At 46.6% G+C, this 23,411-nt stretch overlaps 2 protein-coding genes across 2 annotated transcripts in view; both read left to right on the plus strand.

The window, feature by feature from the left end:
* Window positions 1–23,411, plus strand: part of LOC122365196 (ubiquitin carboxyl-terminal hydrolase 45-like) — an 89,137-nt gene that overhangs the window by 27,520 nt on the left and 38,206 nt on the right. The window contains exon 3 of the mRNA XM_043336193.1: window positions 17,844–18,002. The gene's annotated coding sequence lies outside the window, so the exon portion shown is untranslated. The remainder of the gene's footprint in view (window positions 1–17,843; window positions 18,003–23,411) is intronic.
* LOC122365195 (serine/arginine repetitive matrix protein 1-like) overlaps window positions 9,348–23,411 on the plus strand; it is a 42,132-nt gene continuing 28,068 nt past the window's right edge. Inside the window, exon 1 of the mRNA XM_043336190.1 lies at window positions 9,348–9,600. Coding sequence (XP_043192125.1) covers window positions 9,348–9,600 — 253 coding nt within the window. The remainder of the gene's footprint in view (window positions 9,601–23,411) is intronic.

Consider the following 23,411-nt stretch of genomic DNA (forward strand, 5'->3'; position numbering starts at 1 on the left):
CTGCTCGTCAATAGTTAGTTTTCTGCAACTATTAGAGACCAAAAAGCGCCATGCAAAACAGACAATGGAATGGCAGTCACCCATTAGTCGTCTCAGGACAGCGCCGTTGCCATGCGTGATTCTTCCGTCAAAAGCTGCAGTCGCTGGCACCGTGCAAAGGACTTGTGACACACTCCCACATTGCACACACCCAGAAGCTGTGCACGTTTGGGTAGGACCTTTAAAACTGTTCATCAGCTATCCTTTCGTCTCTTCCAGTGTTTCGGTACAAAACCGAGTAGAGGATTTTGCCATCAAAGACGCCGTCGGGGCATGGAAACTCGCGTCGTCTGAAAATCATTCATTGTTGATCGTTGCCCATGTTTGCGGCTGGGTTTCATCTTGCTGCTGTGCTCCAGCTGGTAGCTGTACATGTGTTCTTACCATATAGTGTTTCAAAAATGTATTGATGAGCTTGTTTCTGGATTCATTACACGAAAGGGGCTCACACTCTTACAGGATCGACAGCACGAAAATTGAGCTTTTCTTATTATTTTTTTTTTTGTTCTGGTGTAAAACCATTCTGCCTAGGAACTTGTAATTTTACCACATAAAATGTCAAAACATTGCCACTTATCTGGAAAATTTGAATGATGTAGGCCTTATGGTTACGAAACGGGAGATGTTCAAAACCGTGTCACTTTTTTTGAAACACCATGTAGGCGCAGGAAGTGGTGTGGTGGTCTAAAAAAATTGTGTGAGACACTGGCGAATCCAGGGCTTGAGCGCCGGGGCACACAGCCGCTATTTGAGTTCGGAAGTGGCCAAAATGCGATAACTCATTAACCAGTTGACATTTTGCCAAGGAATTTTTATTGTATGTGAAGTCAACCGTAAGGTCACATATGGGAACGTATGAGCATCCCGATCCGTGCTGATACATCATTGCCGTAAAAATATTTTTGCTTGTTGTTTCGTGCTCCGTGCCGTGCCAGCAAGTGACACGTCACGCCTTTATTGGCCCACACGTTGATATCGATACAAAAGGCGACCAACAACATATCGATATAAGCGAATCACAACATATCGATATAGGCGACTCAACATATCGATACATCTCCCCCCAAAGAAAAGCAAAACGGTACAACAGACTACAACCTACTCGTACAGGGGATCACGAACGCGACCCGTACAGCCGGCCGCTGCGGGTCCTGCTCGGACTCGCCGCTGCGGAAGGACAGGGCTCCGGCGTCTGACCCGGCGGAGAGATAGCCGGCCGCGGCATCGAGACAGTCGGGCTCGGCCGCACTGAAACACCAACAGGCACGCCCGGCGACGGCCGCACCGACAAGGGCACCGGGAGGTCCGACGAGCCCGTGGGAGGCTCGATCCCCGGTGACAGGCGCAGGGCGCCTCGATTGCGCCTCACTGTATGACGATTGTTATCTACCACATAACTTCGTCGCCCGATCCGCTCACGCACTGTCACTCGCTCGCTCCAGTCCGGGTCGATCCTTGTTCGCACCCGCACTACATCCCCAGGCCGCAACGGCGGCAAGTCGCGAGCCCCGTGATGCTTGTTGAAGCTCCTTCGTTGAAGCTCCTTCCTCTCGCCATCTCTCCTCCTCGCGGCGTCGAGTGTAGAGTCCTGACACTCGACGACCCGCGGACGCGGAAGCCGAGTCTGGATCTCGCGTCCAAAGAGCAGACGAGCAGGCGACTGGCCTGTCGCCTCCACCGGCGTAGCGCGGTAGTTGAGCAGCGCCAGATGCGGGTCCCGCTGGCGGAGGAGCCACTTAGCCGTCCTTACGGCGCGCTCAGCGGCGCCGTTCGAAGACGGCGTGTGAGGGTCGGTTATCCGATGCCGGAAACCGTACTCGGTGGACAGGTTCTGGAACACATGTGACGTGAACTGAGTTCCACCATCGGACGTCACCATGTCGGGGATTCCATGGCGGGCGAATAGCGTTTTGAGTCGTTCTACTACCACCGAACTCGTGAGACGGGGAAGACGTTGAATCTCAAGGTATCTGCTGAGCACATCCACTGTAATCAGGTAATCGTGACCGTTGTGATGACAGATGTCACAGGCAATGTGACTCCACACAGACACTGGGACGGGAGTCGGTATGAGTGTCTCACGATGCTGTTGTGGACTGTTTATCTGACAAAACTGACACTGGCTGACATGTCTCTTCAGATCCTCAGAGATCCCGGGCCACCAGACTGATTGGTCAGCTCGTTGTCGGCATTTGGATAGACCAAAGTGGCCATCATTGTGCAGCTTATTCAAAATCTCTGACCTGATACTCGAAGGGATGACGAGACGGTTGCGGTACAGGAGCAGAGGGCCTGACGACAGGTGCACCACACTCAGGTCATGCCGGACGCTGAAGTAGTCCTGCAGGGCCCTCGGACCCTCCATCCAGCCATGAAGAGTCTGCTGGGTGACACGACAGATGTCATCATCCCTCTCCTGCAGCACCCGAATCTCCTCCAGGCGGTGATCACTCACGGGCAGGCTGCCGATCACGCCGGACACGTAATCGCTGACGTCATTCTGCAAGACAGTGGCGAGATTGTCGGTCTCTTTGCAGGGATGCCGGGATAGGTAATCTGGTACAACATGCTGCTTTCCAGGCACATAGGTGGCGACTGGATTGTACCTTGTCAAACGCATCAAAAGTCTCTGGCATCGAACAGGTGTGTCGACTAGGCTCTTTGAGTTGATCAACGGAATCAACGGTTTATGATCTAACTCAAGTCGAAACTGTGGTAGACCAGACAGTAGCATGTGCATTCGTTCACACGTCCAGACAGCAGCCAATAACTCTTTTTCAATTTGAGCATATCGTTGCTCGCATGGGGTCAGCGTTCTGCTACAAAACGCAACGGGTCTCAGCTGGGAGTCGGGTTGTCGCTGCAACACACAGCCACCGATGCCATAGCTGCTCGCATCAGCACTCACAATGGTCTCTCTGGTTGGGTCATAGAAAGCTAACACAGGAGCACCAGTTAGCATCTGCTTTACTTCGTCAAGAGCCTTTTGCTGAACATGGGACCACACCCAGGCTACATCCTTTTTCAACAAGTCGTTTAGAGGTTTCAGCTTGCTTTGAATCTGGGGCACAAACTTACCCAGATAGTTGACGGTTCCAAGTAGGCTCCTCAGTTCCTGCTCGTTCTGTGGCGCCTGCAGTTCTCTCACTGCTGCGAGCTTGGCAGGATCCGGTTCCACTCCTCTGCTGCTGATCTTCTGGCCCAAGAAGATGATGCTGTCCTTCTTGAACTCGCACTTCGCTTTGTTCAGCTTCAGCCCGGATGACTCGATCCGCTGGAGAACTGCCTGCAGACGCTCGTCGTGCGTCACACTGTCACCATACACAACAATGTCATCCATGTATATCAGTACACCATCGAGACCAGCCAGCATTTCCTGCATCTTTTTCTGAAAACATTCAGGCGCCAGGTTTATCCCCATTGGAAGCCGCTGGAATGCCTTCCTGCCAAATGGGGTGAGGAAAGTGGTCAGTAGCTGCGACTCGCTGTCCAGTGGGAGCTGGTAGAACCCCGAGCTGGCATCCAGCTTGCTGTAGATGCTCGAACCTGCAAGTTCAGCTGTCAACTGTTCCACGGTGGGGATAGGGTGGATCTCTCTCTTCACACACTTGTTCAGGTTCTTGTAATCGACCGTGATGCGTACTGAACCACCACCCTTGGGAACGGGCACCATTGGTGCACACCAGTCGGTGGGTTCTGAGACTGACCTGATGATTCCAGCATCCTCCATTCTCTCCAGTTCCTGTTTCACCGACTTCAGCAGTGGGAATGGCACATTACGAGCAGTATGCACAGCAGAGGGTACGGCATCATCAACAAGCCTGATTTTGATTGGTGATGTGTTCATCAAACCAGTTGGACCAAACACATTCTGAGACAGTCTCACCTCTCCAGTGAATTCAATCACTCCGAGCCTCTCTCCAGTGGAGCGTGACAACAGATTCTGAGAAGTGTCCAGAACATAGAAATGTTCATTCTCAAGGCTCACCTGCTTGTACTTGATGGTTGCACTGAATACTCCCAGGACATCAAGGGCACCACCAACACTGGTCAGCTGTCTTGAGGTGGGCAGCAGGTCTGGCTTCTGCACCATCTGCTCATACTGCTGGAGAGACATTACGTTAACATCTGCACCAGAGTCCACTTTGAAACTGACTTGGCTTTGACCAACCTCAACAGAAACTGTCCAGTCCTTGCTCTTGTGCCCTTCAACCACCCCAAGAAAATAACCTTCCTCCTGGTCCTCATCATGTTCGGTATCTGGGGCACATTGGACACTCTGAACTCTATGGCTTGAACCCGAGCAAACATTCGCAAAGTGGTCCCTGCCACCACACTTGAAACAGGTTTTCCCCAGGGCTGGACATTGCTGTGGGCTGGTATGCCTCCTCCTTCCACAATACCTGCATGTTGTGGAGAGTAGTGATCCTCTGCCTGCTCGTCCACGACCTGATCTTGGTCTGGACGAGGCTGGATCTGGCTGGCTCTGGCTTCGTCCAACAGCTGGTCCAGGCTGGCTTGGGCGTCTTGCTTGATGTGGTGCTGGCTTGTATCTCGCTCTGCTTTCAATCCTGTTCACATGGTCTGTGGTACTCGGGTCATGCACGAGTTCATGATTACGAAGCATCTGCACCACAACTTCAAGAGTCACATCTGAATCCAGAGCTCGTAACTGAATCTGCTTGGACATATTTTTATCTTTCATTCCTGCTATCAGACGGTCTCTGATCCTTTCATTTTTGTCAGCAAACTGGCAGTGTTCGGCAAGGCAATGCACTGCTCTAATGTAGCTTTCGTTCGACTCGGAAGCGCCTTGTGTTCTAATCTCAAAAGCATGCCTCTCAGCAATCACATTTCTCTTTGGGGTAAAGTACCCATCAAAACAGCGCACAGCAGCTTCAAAATTGTTGTGAGGGAAAGCTGCTATGCTCAAAATAATATGTTCAGCCTCTGGCCCCATTGCATAAACAAGTGCACTGACCTGGGTTTCCTCCTCATCGAGATTTAGCTTTGACGCCTGGCGATATCGTCTGAAGCGGTCGCGCCACAGAGGCCAATGCTCTGGTGAAGTAAAATCAAACTGTTCTGGTGGGGTAAATCCAGACATCACTGCTTGATGTTGTCTTGCTTCTTCTCGCTTTCTTACACTTCTTCAAGTTGCTTTTAACCCACCAAAAATAGAAATCAAAACCGCAAGTTCACCACAGGCTGCGCCATGTTTCGTGCTCCGTGCCGTGCCAGCAAGTGACACGTCACGCCTTTATTGGCCCACACGTTGATATCGATACAAAAGGCGACCAACAACATATCGATATAAGCGAATCACAACATATCGATATAGGCGACTCAACATATCGATACACTTGTAATCCGCGGATGACGGGTATATCCCAACGTGGGTGACTCGGGAGGGGATTCTGCATAGCTTCCCTGCTGTCTTCGAAACTACTCGTTCAATACTAAAAGTTCAAACGGCTTCTGATAGGAATAGCTGACAAACGAAACCTAACTTTGTCACAAAAGGTCATGGAAAGGTCATGGGTCACAAAAGGTCATGGAAAAGGTCATGGAAGTAAATGTATACATTTTTAAGGTCATGCGACACATCTTTAATGGTCCACTTCGGCAAAAGCATCTAAAAATGATGTCATCTGGGTCGTCCGATTCGAAACTATTTCCATTCGACAAATGAAGGTCAGGTCACGGCGAGGTCAGAAATGCCAAATTTTGAAGTTGAACATTCTCAACAAAAAAGATGTGCATCGGATGCAATTTGAGCTCTGGAACACGATGATGCTATTCGTTTTGGTTTTTTATGTCAAGAACGTACTGAAATTGCCTTTGCAATATCGAAAATTGTGATTAACCGACTACGGTAAAATGCAAAAGCCGATAACATTGCCATTTCTGAAGATATCTGACTGAAACTTTCCAAAAGCAATGCAAATGTTACATACAAAAGCCAATAAGGTTCATTCTGGTCGATGGCTGCTCCCCAAAACTCTGAATGTTATCAACCATATCGGACATTCTTACGATGTTCTGTTGGCTGGATGTCTTTTTGCTTTATTGAATTTGATCAGACTACATTCAGTTAAAGGGACACTCCCACCTTAACATTAATTTTGAGTTGAGATAGCCAAATTGGTGGCCATGGCCTGCAAATACCGGTTTGGGCACTCACAACATCGACAAATGCTTTAATTCGGAGATATGGAATTTCAAACTTGCAGTTTTCGGATTCTAAGGGGCTAGTGCATTGGTATGCCCCCTTAGAATTTGTGACGTCAGCGGAGATCTAACGATTTTTAAATCTTTTACTAAAACGTTTGGTAGCACGCGGTGGTATATGCTGCTTTGCGCGCAACAAATGCCGCACTTTCAAATAAAGTCGCTAGGAACAGCGGAGATCCCAAAAAGTAAACAAAAGTAAAAGTCTAATATATTGAAAACCGGTAAATATTTTTCGATGAAATTTTGTAGATATTCGTTTTCGCTCTTTCTGAACCGAGCGACATCACTTTCGTGCCAATTCATTAACTTTTTTGAAGGTGGGAGGGTCCCTTTAACCCTCGCCCGCACATGGGGGGGGGGGGGTGGTTGCCACCCCCCCAGGCAGTCTTTCTGCTCTGCACTCAACATTTTTAGAGCTAGAAGGCTGATTTTTCGTATAGCTGCTCGTCTATTCTTTCTTGATGTCCACTGAAAATTTCAAGTTTCTGTGATTTTTGGTTTCGGAGATATGACCTTGTTTTTCAGGTCATGTCATGACCCAAATGGCCAATTCTCAACATCTTGCGTTTGCCATGGGCCTTGTGAGCTTTTGACACCCTGATTTCGGCCTTTTTTGCCAGTCTTACCTCCCACCTATCATGGAACATGTTGTTCGACGATGTACAGGGGTCAAGGTCAGGGTCAAGGTCAACCTAGGTCATCTAAGATAATTGCGTTTTAGGCAAGCTGAATTTACTTTTTGTGAAGTTTTTTGACTGCATTTTTGGTAAAAGCTTCTCAGATCATGATTTCATGTGTTATGGACCCAAAAACAATCGGTGCACACATCAGTATACACACAGACACACACAGACATACAAACACATATAATTGACCTTGACCTAACTTGACCTGAAATGACCTCAGCAGCAAAATTCTGGTCGGATAGTGTGACAAAGAGGTTCTAGCTGGCTTGGCACCAGAAAACAGCATCGTCATCGGTATTTGATAAGCAGCACACTTGATATCCAACGGTGACCCAAAACAGCAACATTTTTTAGTTTGACCTGACCTGGAAGGTCAATGACTGACCTGAGAAGGTAAAACTGGGTATCATTGGATTCGTCTCTTCCAAAAGAATCTTTTTGGTCTTTACTGCTAAGCTCTATCTCCAACAGGAACGAAACGGCGCGGGGGGGGGGGGTGGCAACCACCCCCCATGTGCGTTCTAGGATGGGAAAATGGCATGTGCGGGCGAGGGTTAAGACGACGTGCATTTATTGGTCACCAGAAAGTATACCGTATACCCACATGTCAATCGACAATCGACAACCAACAAATGCAATCGACACGAGCGTCGAGCACCCCTCAGCACAAGCAACTGCCGGGAGCGATTATAGACGGACCGCGCTCCTCTCACGCAGCTGATTGGTCAGCTCCCGAACCGTACGGACGTCAGCTGCACGGCCGCCGCCCGGCCGACCTGATCGGGGTCGGCCGGGCGGCGACCTAGCGTCACTAAAACTGCAATAACTTTTGCCGGCAGTGTGATGCCGACCTAATTTTTTCAGCAAATGAATCACAATTGTACGGTAGATGTTATGGACGTTGTCTCGATGTGAAGCACGCTGTGCGTTTTTTGGTAGGCCTATGTAAATATTGAAATCCTCAAGCCCTTCTGCTTTGTGCAAGTGTGCAACAATTAGCTTACAATAACTGAGTGGGAAGTTTTTAGATGCACTTTTGTTACCAATGGATTCCGCACATTTTCTCCTTTCAGCTGATATCTTACTTACGCATGTTCAAGCGAAGAATATGGCAGGAGACTCGTCAACATTTACATGAAAATCGCAGCACAAGTTCGGTCTCACGGAGTAAAGCAAAACGGTGTACTTTGGTAGCCCACCAATCTGTGCCAGAATGAGTAATATTTTTTCTGGATGATATTTTATACGGTCTGATCAATTTACGACCAGAAAATGCGGGGGGGGGGGCATATATGGGAAGGAGCCAAACCTAGGGTTCCCCCAAATCCTGTTTTCTCATCGGCTTAAAGGGACATTCCCACCTTAACATTAGTTTTGAGTTGAGATAGCCAAATTGGTGGCCATGGCCTGCAAATACCGGTTTGGGCACTCACAACATCGACAAATGCTTTAATTCGGAGATATGGAATTCCAAACTTGCAGTTTTCGGATTCTAAGGGGCTAGTGCATTGGTATGCCCCCTTAGAATTTGTGACGTCAGCGGAGATCTAACGATTTTTAAATCTTTTACTAAAACGTTTGGTAGCACGCGGTGGTATATGCTGCTTTGCGCGCAACAAATGCCGCACTTTCAAATAAAGTCGCTAGGAACAGCGGAGATCCCAAAAAGTAAACAAAAGTAAAAGTCTAATGTCTTGAAAACCGGTGAATATTTTTCGATGAAATTTGGTAGATATTCGTTTTCGCTCTTTCTGAACCGAGCGACATCACTTTCGTGCCAATTCATTAACTTTTTTGAAGGTGGGAGGGTCCCTTTAACCCGGCCGGGCCCGGGGGGTAATCCCAACCACCGCAGCCCGGGGGGGGGGCGTTTTTCGCCCCCCCCCCCCTGTCTAACTCCGTAAATAAGGGAGCTACGGAAACAAAAGCGATACCAAACGAAAGGTACTTACGAGACGATTCTAATGCACCTAAAATTTTTCACCTCAGGTCAATTTTCAAGGTCAGAGGTCAAGGTCAAAGGCCAAAACCGGCACATGTGTAGTGATCTCAAAGTAAGCCTTCTAGAGGACGGCAGGCTGCATCAAACCGGCAAAATTGGGTGTCAAACGAAAGAAGAGAATTTGAGGATTCTGAAAATGTGCTCCAAATCAAAGGTCAAGGTCAAGGTCACGCTCAAAATTGACCTCAAACTTGGCACTTTTTCGCACATCTTGCGTGCTAACTTCCAAGATGTTTTGAAATGTTTTGAGGCTTATCAGTTCCCTATTTGTGGTTCATCTTACGATACAAGGCTGCTCAAAGGTCAAGGTCATAGAAGAGTATCCCTGCTAGAGGCTATTTCACTTATTCAAGTTAGTAATCTCCGTCCGTGTCACAAAGGTTAAGATGCAGCGTGCCCCCGAGATCATCACCGTCAGGTCGACGCGTCGTGTTGATGAGGACGCCCTCTGTCTCAGTCTGCTACAGGCCGACTGGTCTGAGCTCGACGCCGCTCAATCTATCACCGACAAGTGGGACAGGTTTCTGGCTGTATGGGACCCGATTATGAACCACTACATGCCATTGAAGACCATCAAGCTGAAGCACAGGCCGAGCCCATGGATGGAGGATGAGGCTGTGAAGGAGGCGATGGCGGCCCGTGATCTGACCCGTGCCGACAGAGACTGCACCCGTGTGAGGAGACCAGGGAAGAGTACCGCGTGCGCAGAAACGCTGTTAAGATGGCAATAAACCGTGCGTGTTCCTCTTTCTACGAGACGTCTTTCCGGAACTCTCGGTCAAAGACCTGGAAGGACATTCGCCGTTTCCTGGTGTCCTCAAGCAAGTCGGTGGCGGCGGGAGTGGCAACACGGGATCCAGAGTGGGCGGACCGCCAAAACCGATTTTTTTGCATCGGTCGGACCAAATGTTGCTGACGCCATGACCAACATGGACGTGGGAGAGACGCTGTCACCGCGCCCGCCTCGCGTGTGCAGTGGCTCGTTCAAGCCCCACCCCGTCACGCTTCCCGAGCTCTCAGCAGCACTGCAACGGATGGGAGCATCGCGAGCGAGCGGTGAAGACGGCATCACCGTCCACATGTTACGGCTCACTTTCCCTGTGATCGGTCCTCAGCTGCTCAAGCTTGTAAACTGTTCTATTGTCAGCTGCGACCTGCCCATGCAATGGAAATCTGCCACTATAACCGCACTGCATAAAAAGGGTGATATTGGCGATCCGAACAATTACCGCCCGATATCTGTTCTCCCCACTGCACAGTGGGGATTTTTCCGATCTAGCACGTATTTATTCGTAGAGGGCAAACCATAGGTAGAATTGTAGCCAGATTGTGCACAGATGTTGGCTGGTGTTTCCTGGTGAGAATTTCACCTGTAAATGTGCATAATCAACATAGTATAGGGGGTTCAATTGGACCCCCCGCTCAGCCGTTTGGCCCCTGATCAAGCTAGAGCTTCGCGGAAAAGTCAAGCGTGCTGCCTATGACGAAATTAGGCTGAATATATCCAAGTTCAAAGTCCAAGGTCATAAGCTGACTTTCCAAGTCAGTTTAATGACCCAACTAAAGTTGGGAAATCGAAACCTCTTGAAACTTCGCAAAGTTAGGGTGTTACGGGGTATTTTGGGGTGCTGATCACGAATTTCATGTTAGTTTTGATCACAGACGATGTCTTTATGCATTTAGGCCAGGTCGGGTCAGGTCAGGTTAGATCAATTAGTAGGCGTCCTGCCGGCCATCCATAGAAGTGTCACCTACTACTGATAGCGTCGTAACATGGAACGAAGGCACTAGAACTACTTCGTAAATATTCAAATGGCTGCTAAAATCGAAATCAGCACCAAAAACTACCCTAGAACAAGTAAAACTCGAAAAAGTGAACCAAGGTCATCAAAAGGTCAATGACCTTGACTTGACCTTCACGTGACCTTGACACCCACCATTATGCATGGCACCAACATCATTTCACATATTTGAACGTTTAAAACCACAAAAAGACTGGAAACCGCGGATAATGTGAGCTGGCATACGCCGAATCGCGATTCCGGCCAAACATGGTCTCGAGAAATATGCCACAGGTCAAAGGTCAGTTGGGTCAGAGTCATGAAATTTTTAGGTTAGATGTAAAATTGATGATCTCGAGGGTACCGAAAGTTTCGGCGCGATCGGCCGCTTTTTGCGCGAGTAATTTGCGGAAAACCATGGGGTTTTATCCGACCCCTTCCCCCTCCCCCTCCCCACAAGTGCGATGGTTAATAAGGTTACGGTATGTATAATTTACGCTTGTCATCCTATTCCTAATGAATGTGTCTCAGAAAATATGCATCATATAAATCACGAAGTAAAATTATTCGCCTATGTCCGGAACATACCTATATCGTGCTGTTTGCCCTAGCGCTCCTCGAGTGGGGTGTTAAGATACTCTTATGTGAATATTCCATGTTCAGGCAAGTTTCGGCAGCCAAACTAGGCGTTGTCTTGTGCAGAAGAAAGTGGCGAATTCGATAGGATATATTTCGGAGTGGAAAAGTGTGGAGAACATTGTTGATTTCCTTCATTTATTTAGAATACCATTCCTTCAATATGGTGTCTGTAAGGTTTTTTTGTAAAGGGCATTTTTGTGACCTTAGTAAGGTTGTGGCATACTTTCTGTTTGCCATTCCATTCCTAATAAAGGTGCCTTTCAGACGATATGCAACTTTAAGACCTCGCAAGATTAAAACCAACAGGACAGGACAATGAAATTGAGCTATACTTTCGGGCCTTGCTAAGCCCATTGAGTAATCACGCATGAGTGTGAACTTTGGGCGCATTTTTCCTAGTTTTGCTGTGGACATACAGAGAAAACAATGGCATATATGAAAAATTCAGACATTTCTTAGCCCTACTGACACAAAAAATAAACCAAAATCCAAAAAATATTTTTTGAATTAATAGGCGCTAGATCGGAAAAATCCCCACTGTGCACTGTGGCCTAACTTTGTGAAAGAGTTGTATGCACTCAATTGATGTCTTACCTGTCAGATCATCATATTCTATGTCCACAACAGTATGGTTTTCGACCCGGCTTGTCCACTGAGGCGGCCCTGCTTGACGATGTCACGTTCGCAACCGATCAGATAGACAAAGGGATGGTGACGTCACTCGTCACCGCGGACACCTCCAAAGCTTTTGACAGCGTTGAGCATGGCCGCCTCCTGGACAAGCTGGGGTGGTACGGTATTTGTCCGGAATGGTTTTCTGCGTGGCTGTGTGACCGTACCCAGATCGTGCATGGAGGGACCGATGTGCAGCCTGTGACGCACGGCGTAATACAGGGGTCCATTTTGGGCCCTGTCTTATTTTTGCTGCTAACAAACGACCTGCCCCAGCATATACTATTTGGAAAGCTAGTTATGTACGCTGACGACTCGCAGTTCCTTGATTCAGATTATTCTTCGAACATTCAGGCTTTGAAAAATCGCATTGAACGATCTCTTTCCGTGGCCCTAAAATGGTTCACTCAAAATCGTCTTAAAATCAACCCATCTAAAACTGAGTTTATATTACTGAGGTCCAGACGTCAAAACGTAGACATGGATCTGTCGATCAACTTCGGTGATGATGTGATTTCGCCATCTCATTCCGTCAAGGTGCTTGGTGTCGTCATCGACTCGTACTTGTCATGGGAGGACCACGTCTCGTCTATCGTTCGTCGCTGCTACTGTGTCTTAGTGGGTTTAGCAAGAGCGCGTCAGAAACTGCCGAAATGTACCAAACGGCTTTTAGTAGAAGCTCTCGTCTTCCCACATCTACAGCATTGCATTACCGTCTGGGCCAACTGTAATTCATCCCAGAAAAGGCGCATCCAAAAAGTCATAAACTTTGGTGTTCGCATTGTTGCTGGTCTCAACCGTCGCGATCATGTCACGCCTTTACGTCGCGAACTGGGGTGGTCCAGTGTTGACGAACTGATTGTCGAGCGTAATATTGCTGCCATGCGCCACCTGATCACTGCTCCGGCAGCGTCGGAGCTGCTGCGTGAGCGGGTCGTCCGCCGGTCTGATGTGTCGGCTCGGTGCACCCGGGCGACGGCGGGTGGTCAGCTTCACCTGCCCAAGGTCCGGACAGCGTTTGCCCGACGTGGCTTTTTCTACCGTGCCTCTAGCACTTGGAATAGCCACATGTGACTCAGTTTCATGTGATACATTGGTAGCGTACGGAGTCGACATTTTATGATGTAATAGGTATGATCTATTTTAACTGTTTTATTGTAGCATTGTGGTGTACTTTTGCATATTATGTAACTGACGTGGGTACCAGAAAATCCATCTTATGGAGGATCCGAATAAACTATCTGTATCTGTATCTGTATCTGTAGTAATAATAAATAAGACAATTTTGCTATCCGGAAGCTCTAAATGAAGGCTTAGAGGAAAATAGATGTCAGATTCGTGATCAGCGGGTACAAATCCATCATAAACAACCTTTCATGTGTCAAGGTCAACTAGAGGTCATTCGAGGTCACATGAGGTCAACATGAAACTTGACCTTTTCCGAACAAAATATATATCATTCGACGCGGCTTGACAAGGCGAATGCGATGGTACCACTGCCGTAGCTCTAGAACCATTTTTGTCGAAGTTATTTGCGAAAAACTAAAACCACATTTCGGGGTCGTTGACCTGACCTCTGACCTCAGGTCACCAAAACTATTTTTCTATTTTTCTCTAGGTCAAACGCTACACAGCCGTGCTCGTAATTTGTCTTTATCTCTAAAACTCTATTTTTAGCAGCTATTTGAAGTTTGCGTCTGTGATGCCGAAGTTTGCCGTGCAGGGGTCTAGAAAAATGGACCTTGTGACGTCATCAAGGGGGCTAGGTCCAAATTTTTTACTTCAGAAGATGTCAAATTGATGGGAGAAAAGGTACTGAAAGTTTCGCCTTCCTATCCTTAAGCGATCGGGAGTTATCGCAAATATTCGCCAGGGGGGGCGAAAAACGCCCCCCCCCCGGGCCCGCGAGGGTTAACCCTCGCCGGCCGAGGGGGGGGGCGGGTGCCGCCCCCCCCCCCATAGGGTTTTTTCGCGATAGCTCCGAACACGCTGGAGATAGAGAGCTGAAACTTGGCATACCTGACCTTTGATTCAAGCCGCATCTTTTGACACCAACCGCATTTTTGGGTCAGGTCAGGTCACTGACCTATGACGTCATAAGTGAATCTCTGCACGGTCTTCAGATGTCGCAACTTCGCAACGCCCTCACTGCCAGAGGAGATGTCACAGGGAAATGAAACTTGCAGGATCTAGTATCCATTATGAGTCTCACAACTTGTATATCTCGGATTTTTCCTAAAGGTCATATGAGGTCAGGTCATTTTCGTGACCTCACCATTATAAGTCAATGGGGAAAAATGAAAACTGCTATTCTGGCGCCGGGAACGATCTCCAACTATCTCAAGCACACACAATCGTGATTTGATGCACTCCTTGCAAGGTTAGATGCGTCACTTTTGCAATGTTGACCTTTCGTGACGTCATTTATGACGTCATCAAGGTCATATTAGTTTTTCGTCAATAACTCTTGATCAAATTGAGCTAGCGAGTCGGGGAAGCCACCAATGGACTCAGGAAGACCTGCCGAATCGAATGATATGCGACATGACCCCTTTCGACGAACTTCGTGACCTTGGGGTGCTGACCTGACCTTGACCTGAGGTCAACACCCCAAGTTGACCTGACCCGAACAAAAAGTATATCATTCGACGCGCCTGAGCGAGGCGAACACGATGCTGCCAAAATCGCGGCTCTGCGGCCGTTTTTTGCGAAGATATTCACCAAAAACTGAACCGTACCTTGGGGCACTTGACCTGACCTCAGAGGTCACCGGTTGACCTAGGACCTTAAAATCGGGTACCAATCTCTGCGTCTCGTAACGGCGCACACGCTCGTTTTTTCCGCGACGCGCTAGCTCCACCAGGGGCGAAACGGCGAGGGGGGGGGGGTCGTACCCGCCCCCCCCCCCCCTCGGCCGGCGCGTATGTAGAAAACCAATAGGTCCGGCGAGGGTTAAAGCCAATTATTTTTCGTCACAGCCCTGATATGATGATTTTTAATGGTAGGCCATTTGACCCAGTAATCTCTACCTGAACCCACTGGCGAATCAAGGGGGATGGGGCATTTGGGGCAAATACCCCTTGGGTGCCCGAAATCCAGGATAATTAGCGGTGTTTCGAGAATAAAATTTCATTTCATTTCATTTCATTTATTCAGCATATCAACCAGGGGACATGCCCATTTACGGCCAAAGTCACAGCACAATAAAAATACATGAAAAAATACACAGTCTTCATAAAATTAGCCCTATTGCCAAAGTGAAAAATAAAAATAAGAATAAATTTAAAAATAAGCAAATGCGAGCACTAAACATGCTAAAATCGTTTCAAGCGCTGTGAAGAAAACAAAAGCTAAGCTTTTATTCGAAGGAAATAATATATATATATATATATATATATATATATATATATATATATATATATATATATATATATATATATATATATATATATATATATATATATATATATATATATATATATATATATATATATATATATATATATATATATATATATATATATATATTCGAATAGTTCGGAAGCAGGTTCTCTTTTATGCAAGTTTTGTTAAACACAACAGCATAATGGGCACTTATCTTCTTCTTCTTAAATTACTTTTATTTATGACATCTTTTGGTAATATTTTACATTCTCACGAACCCGAACCTCGACAGTGCATTCGCCGCCTCGAAAGTCTTAATAAGAAGAAGATAAGTGCCCATTATGCTGTTGTGTTTAACAAAACTTGCATATATATATATATATATATATATATATATATATATATATATATATATATATATATATATATATATATATATATATATATATATATATATATATATATATATATATATATATATATATATATATATATACCGGGTGGCCCAGAAAAAAACGTTCCCAACTTTAAATCAATATTTCTCAGAAAGTGATAAAGATACAACATTGAAACTTCGATAGTCAATGCGGCACACATTTTCAGTAAATGGTGTGATTTTCATGGTGTTCGGTAAATTACTTTTTAAACGGTTCGTATTACAAGCATGCCATGTAAAAATTACTTTTTTGCTCCGATGTTTACTAGAAAAATGTGAGTGAACGGGTCACTTTCACCCCGCAGCACCGCGGCCTAGAGCCATGACTTCTACTGGCAGCTAGTCTCATTGATGGTTCGGGTCTCAGAATGACACATTCCCTCAGGCAACCACGATGGCTCTTTGCCAGCGGCATCGGAAGAAGGTTCCAGTTTTCTAACCATCTTGTGGCTCAAATGCTTTCCTGGCTGACATTCCTGGGAAAAGGTAGCTTTTCAACCAGTTCTTCTTTTTTTTTTTTGTCATCGCCTGGCCATGTTGTTTTTCATAAGCTATATTCTGTGGTCTTCCGGCACAGGAACCAGTCTGCTTTAGTTTGTTTTCTTTATCCGGTCGATTTACTGTTTGATCTACTGAAATGAGGGTAATCAGCAGTAATCCATGCACCGTGCCACTCCTGCTCGAAACATGATTTGGTGTTGAAACGAATGGCATCCGTGAGCGCCATTTTGGCTCAATATTTGAATATTTGGCACATAAGTGAGACAAAAATATTTAAAATAAGAAAATACGTGTTGGTTTCATTCACGTGCTCTACTTTTTTATTCTTTTTTTTATAACATGGGACGTCTAACCCAATCATCACTATCGTTTGACATCGGCAAAAAAGCAAAAACATCTTGCTTAATTCAACTCAAGATTGCCAGCTTGAAAATGATGGTATAGTGTTATAATTTGGCATACCAATGCGCAAAGAAATGACGCAAACTTGATGAAAATTTTGGCTCGTTATTTGTACTCGTATTTGATATATAGGCCTCCAAAGTTCGGAACGTTTTTCTGGGCCACCCGGTATATAGTAGGCATCGGGTGAAATCCGGCATTTCATGAAATGCCTAGGCATTACGTGGAATGCCGGAAAAGACTGAAATCTTCGTAGAAATACGCGCGTTACGGCGAATGCCTGAAAATTTTAGGCATTTCATGGAGTGCCAGGCGGAGGCCCGGCAGTCGCTGAAATATGGTCGAAATAAGCCGAGTACTGTCATTGCTTAGGCATTACATGAAATGCCCAAGTGACGACAAGCACTTTCTGGAACGGTTACCACACATGTGCGAGCTGTTTAACGCTGGCTCGGTACCAAACCTAGCAAACACCACCTAACCCAACCCATGGATTACCTACTACCGAATTCATTGGTCGAATTCACGTGGTCTATTCATTTGACCAATGAGAGGCCAAGAAGCGCCAGCAATAACTTCCTTATATGGGAAAACTGACAGCATGCTGATAAAAAAGAGCGACCAACCAGTGCTCAGGTCTCGAAAAGTAGGTCACAGGTCAAAGGTCATTAGGATCAGGGTCATATAATTTTTAGGGTAGGTGTAAAATTTGTTAACGTGAGGGTACTGAAAGTGTCGTTGCGATCGGCCGCTTTTTCCGCGAGTTCTTCGCTAAAACCGAGGGGGGGAGGGTCCGTTCGACCCCTACGGGTGAGGGTTAATGAAGCTGTGGTGCGGTGGTTCAAAAAGAAGGGCTTCCATAGAGTAGAAGTAACAATTCACTAATACATATGGCTTGAAATGTTATAATTTTTCCTTATTTTTTAATTTAGTGTTTGTGATGATTTCACGTGGTTACTTTGTGATTTCTCAGCATATAATGGTGCTATAATTGCTATAAATGCATGTTGTGTTTAGTCATTTTTGCCCAGTGGTGTAGGTACCTACCTAATGTGTTTTGTTTTCAGCTGATTAGAGTCGGCAGTGATGGGTGCTGCCGTCAGTGGGCTAAAGGCGGTGTCTGAGAGCACCGAGCTGGCAAAGCTGGTTGGTACCGAGCCTCTTCCAGCGGATGACCCTTTCTGGCAGGGACTGCATCAGTTTCAGCTGAGCAGGCGGCTGACCAGGTGAGCAGTGTGCAGTACCGGCCGCTGACTGCCTATCCTTTCCTGCTAGCTCTGTACCAAATTCATTAAATGCCATCATACTTTCTATGACCAGGTAGACTCTTCTGTAAATCTTGTGATGCTCTTTCCTTATTTATCTTTGGCCACATGCTACAGCGCCGCGCAAAAGCGCATTCAATAGCCCTCTTAACGCTCTTAGCTACATCGCCGCGGGAAAGCGCATTCGGCATTCGGTAGCCATCTTAACACTTTCTGACGTAAGCCCTCAGTTTTGACCTAGGACCAGCGGTTTTGTCTCTGGCAGGGCAAAAACTTGGAAAATAGCCGTTTTATTTTTTATATAAACAACTTTTGACAAAAGAAGGGCTTAACATTTATGTTCCAGCAGCGGGTTCCTCTCGTCGAAATCCGTCGTATGAACTATAATTTGACTTTCATAGCCCATAGGTAGGCCATTTTGAAATTTTGACCCATGGTTAAGGTCACGACCTGACCGAAAAAGGTCATGCTGTATATCAGTCTATCCGTATCATCAACCTGAACACATCTAACGTGTTTTCCTCGCTTTAGCATGTATCAAAAGTAATTCCAAAAAACTGCTGGGTACCTTTCATGACCTGAGATGACCTCGGGGACATAAGGAGGGGTCACATTTGCAATTTTCTTTTTCAGTGTGTGAATTTTAACCCAATACCGATGTTTGAGAGTGTCTAGAATTGTGTTCGTCCAACAAAGAGAGAGACGCCTTTCAATTATCTTCCATTGACTTAAGAATGGAGAGGTCGCAAAAGTGACCTGACCTTAGGTCACCGATATCAAAATTCTTAGATGTACTTTTTATACTTACTGTTTTTCTTATCAATCTCCTCCCATAGAGACCTCCCATATGTTACTAGTGTACTGACCCAGTAAACATGCCGACGTCGGCCCGACGTCGGGCCGAGGCTCGGCCCGACGTCGGCCCAACGTCGGTTCAACCTCGGCCCGGCATCGGCTGGACATCGGGTATGCCCGCATGTACCGACGTCCAGCCCAAGTCCAGCCGACGTCGAGCCGACGTCGGGCCGAGGTCATTTGCCGAGGTTGACGAGATCGTTTGTCGTTGGACCGACGGTACCGACGTCGGCATGTTTATTGGGACAACGCGCCAAAAATATCAACCGGCGGCGGGATTCGAGCCCCCCAGTCGCCGACGTCGGCATGTTTACTGGGACAACACGCCAAAAGCATCAGCCGGCGATGGGATTCGAACCCCGTGTCATTTAAACGCGAGGTTAGTGCGCTAACCACTTCACCACGCAACCAGACATCGAATTTAGTTTGTTTTGTTGGGTTATGCCCTTTCGGTCTGACAAGACCATTTCAGAGCCGGAAGGATGATAGGATGGAGACATTGGTCTTCTTGGCGAGCACCCTGGGTCCAGTTCATATAGCGTCCCACTCCCATTGCTGTTACATGACACTTATTGGAAAGGGCGACCACACAATGGATTCATATAGCCACTCTTAAACACCTGCACCAACGTTTCCCAAAGTGTCCCTTTGATAAAAATGGGGGTAGGGTGAATAGGTCAAATACCCTTAAACCCTTAAGCGCGAAACCTTCTGACACTCAACCCAACACAGATTACTCAAACTTTTGGGCATCATCATGTAGCTCATTCTTTTTACTACGCTTTTAGACCAAGAAAAGACACCTGCGTGTGTTGTTTAATCCCCCAAAAAGGTTTTCGCATACCCTTGCAAAAGGGCGTTTTGCCCCATACCCTGGGTAATACGCCCAGCCCCACACCCATGTGCAAAGCGCCCCCACCCCATCTATCAACAGTACATGACGAAAATGGCAGAACATGACGTCATTCTGACGTCATTTGTGGTCAACCTATCATAGCCTTTGGAATGAACTTTGGTTACAACGTGTAAAATGGATGCCCGGAGGAGTCCTGAAAGTTTGGTGACGATATCTGCAGTCGTTTAGGATATATCAGCGAAAAAGGACAGGGAGGGGCCTTTTCGGCCCCCACCTACAGGGCGCGGGTTAAGCACTCTCACCATCGGGCAAAACGCCCCCCTTTCAGAGAACCGGGGGCGTCCTGCCCCATGCATCGAGTAGGCGTCTTTCCCCATCCACTCCATTTCCGGTCAACAAAATATTGACACAAAACGCGCCACTAACGCCGCAGCATAATATATTCAACAGTTTGGCAATAAAACGCAGTTTTGAGTGATGTGCACAATAGCAAGTTTTGTGAAATAAAGAGGGCATAAAAATATTAGGAATCTTCTGTAAAAACAACAAAAACAACACCCAAAACCAACATCAGCACCTACCCACGCTGCTTCTCAAGACGCAGAACCGGAAATAGAGACCTACTAGGGTGACCCGCGTGCTCCGCAACGCGAAAAGGGATATTTTCGATCGGCGGGTGTTCGGTTGTTCTTGTGTCGGTTGGGTTATCCACAGTGTATATAAATAGGGTTATCTATCCATTTCGGTCGATTGCTTTTTGACGGCTAAACGTTTTGGTTTGTGGAAAAAATATCCACCGCATCGAGGTGCCCGTGTCTGATAAGCATGCTTTCCACTTCAGAATCTGTCAAATGTGCTTTATAATTTAGGCGCGTAGTTTTATGACAAATTAAAGGCGTAGATAATTTTCACTAAAAATCGTTTTGCAGAGGTTTGAAACATTTATATTTTTAAGAATATTGTTGCTTGTCATGCAAACGTGACGATTGGATCATGGAGAGAATTGAATGCTCTTTCCAATGATAGTATTTTCAATTGTCAAACGTATCAGGTTAAGCAGCAAAATCCGTGTAATTATTTAGTGGCACATTTTGGACAAATACCATTTAATTCAGCGATTTTTTCCACATTGTTTTTGATTAATTAGCTTTTCACAATTTTATCATGAGAGGCGGTACATTTCTCCTGCGAATAGGCGTTGTTTTGACTCACTCATTCTGATGGTCACGTGAAAATAAAATAAAATCCCAAATCCATTTAAAACGGCACTTTTTGAAATAAAATTGCCCTCACGTGTGCACTTGGCGCGTGCCATCCTCCGCACCGCACACCATTCGATAGCCCGTTCGATTCTCTACACGATGGTGTTTTCCCCGTGCCAATCGGGCCCACGGTTACCGAGATATTGCACGGAAACCGGACCCGTGTCGGGCAAATTTAGCCATTTTCGCCCGTTTTTGCAAGCCGATTTATACATGTAAAGTCTATGACGCGAATTTGCACTTTTCGGGCACGCGCCACGCGCTCGCTATCGATCCGATCGAGCCGAGACCGCTCAAAGGCACGTTGTCCATCCTTGTTCTATAAGTTGCGCAAATTTCAGCGCGGTATGTGCAACGGTGTGACCTGTAACCCGCGCTACGTAGCACCATGTCGCGACCTCGGTAACAGACAGAAACTACGTCACCACAAATAGTAATATAGATGTAAACAAGCGGCTGCGCCACTTGCTTTGCTACGTGGTAGAAAAATAAAATGCGGCACCAGCCAATTCGCTTTCGAATGGTGTTCGATTCAAATCGATGTGTCGTCTAGAAGCGTAGATATGGACGGAAATGTGAAGAGAATGAAAAGGAACTGTTCTAAAGGCTTGGTTGGATGAAATTTGGGTGATACGGGGTCAAGACGGGTCAAGGGGGTCAGCCCCGGCCCCCGGTCACATTGGGTCAGGCCAGGTCACATAGGTCACCTCCTGTCAGATGGGATCAGCCCGGGGCCACACTTTGCCTCCACCACTATCCCTACCCCTACCACTACCCCTACACCTACCACTATCCCTACCCCTACCACTACTCCTACCACTACCCCTACCACTACCACTACCACTAGCCCTACCCCTACCACTACCCCTACCCCTACCCCTACCCTTACCACTACATCTACCCCTACCCCTACCACTACTACTACTCTGAGGTCAGGTCAAGTGCCCCAACGTACGGTTCAGTTTTTGGGGAATAACTTTGCAAAAAACGGCAGCAGAGGGCCGATTTTGGCAGCATCGTGTTCGCCTCGCTCAGGCGCGTCGAATGATATACTTTTTGTTTGGGTCAAGTCAACTTAGGATGTTGACCTCAGGTCAAGGTCAGGTCAGCGCCCTCAGGTCACGAAGTTGGTCTAAAGAGGTCATGTCGCATATCATTCGATTTGGCAGGTCTTCCTGAGTCCATTGGTGGCTTTCCCGACTCGCTAGCTCAATTTGATCGGGAGTTATTGACGAAAAACTAATATGACCTTGATGACGTCATAAATGACGTTACGCAAGGTCAACATTGCAAAAGTGACGCATCTAACCTTGCAAGGAGTGCATCAAATCACGATTCTGTGTGCTTGAGATAGTTGGAGATCGTTCCTGGCGCCAGCATAGCAGTTTTCATTTTTCCCCATTGACTTATAATGGTGAGGTCACGAAAATGACCTGACCTCATATGACCTTGAGGAAAAATCCGAGATATAAAAGTTGTGAGACTCGTAATGGATACTAGACCCTGCAAGTTTCATTTCCCTGTGAAAGCTTCTTTGGCAGTGAGGGCGTTGCGAAGTTGCGACATCTGAAGACCGTGCAGAGGTTCACTTATGACATCATAGGTCAGTGACCTGACCTGACCCGAAAATGCGGTTACTGTCAAAAGATCCGGCTTGAATCAACGGTCAGGTATGCCAAGTTTCAGCTTTCTATCGCCAGCGTGTTCGGAGCTATCGTGAAAAAAACCCTATGGGGGGCACCGTCCCCCTCGGCCGGCGAGGGCTATAGTTGTGAAATCAGGAAGTCAAAGGATATCATGTGACTTGCTTCTTACATTGCACCAAAAATAAATTGGTAATCGGTCCCTTAAGTAACTAAATACCACCTACTCTAACCTAACCATACTTAGGTTTGCAGATTGCCATTTCTTCAACTAATCAACATTTCGGTAAATTGACATTTCGGCAAATTTACATTTCGACTAATCGACATTTCGGCAGATTGACATTTCGGCAAACTTACATTTCGGCCAATTGACATTTCGGCAAATTGACATTTCGGCAAATTGACATTTCGGCAAAGTTACATTTCGACTAATTGACATTTCGGCTAATCGACGTTTCGGCAAATCGCATTTCGGCAAATTTACATTTCGACTAATGAGCATTTCGGCAAATTGGCATTTCGGCAAAAAGACATGTCGGCAAATGGCATTTCGACTTTTAGCATTTCGACTTTTTGACACGTCGGCAAAAAGCACATCGGCAAAATGACATTAGGCGAAATGCATTCGGCAAAATGACATTCGGCAAATCGCCTTTCGGCAATTTGTCCGGACACCTATCGATACACAGGTTACCAACTACCAACCTTGGCGCCTATACTTTACCTTCTCCCCTAAATAAACATGGGTATA

This window comes from Amphibalanus amphitrite, unplaced genomic scaffold (genome assembly GCF_019059575.1).
Source record: "Amphibalanus amphitrite isolate SeventyFive unplaced genomic scaffold, NRLGWU_Aamphi_draft 000721F_arrow, whole genome shotgun sequence".
In the NCBI taxonomy this organism is placed as follows: domain Eukaryota; kingdom Metazoa; phylum Arthropoda; class Thecostraca; order Balanomorpha; family Balanidae; genus Amphibalanus; species Amphibalanus amphitrite.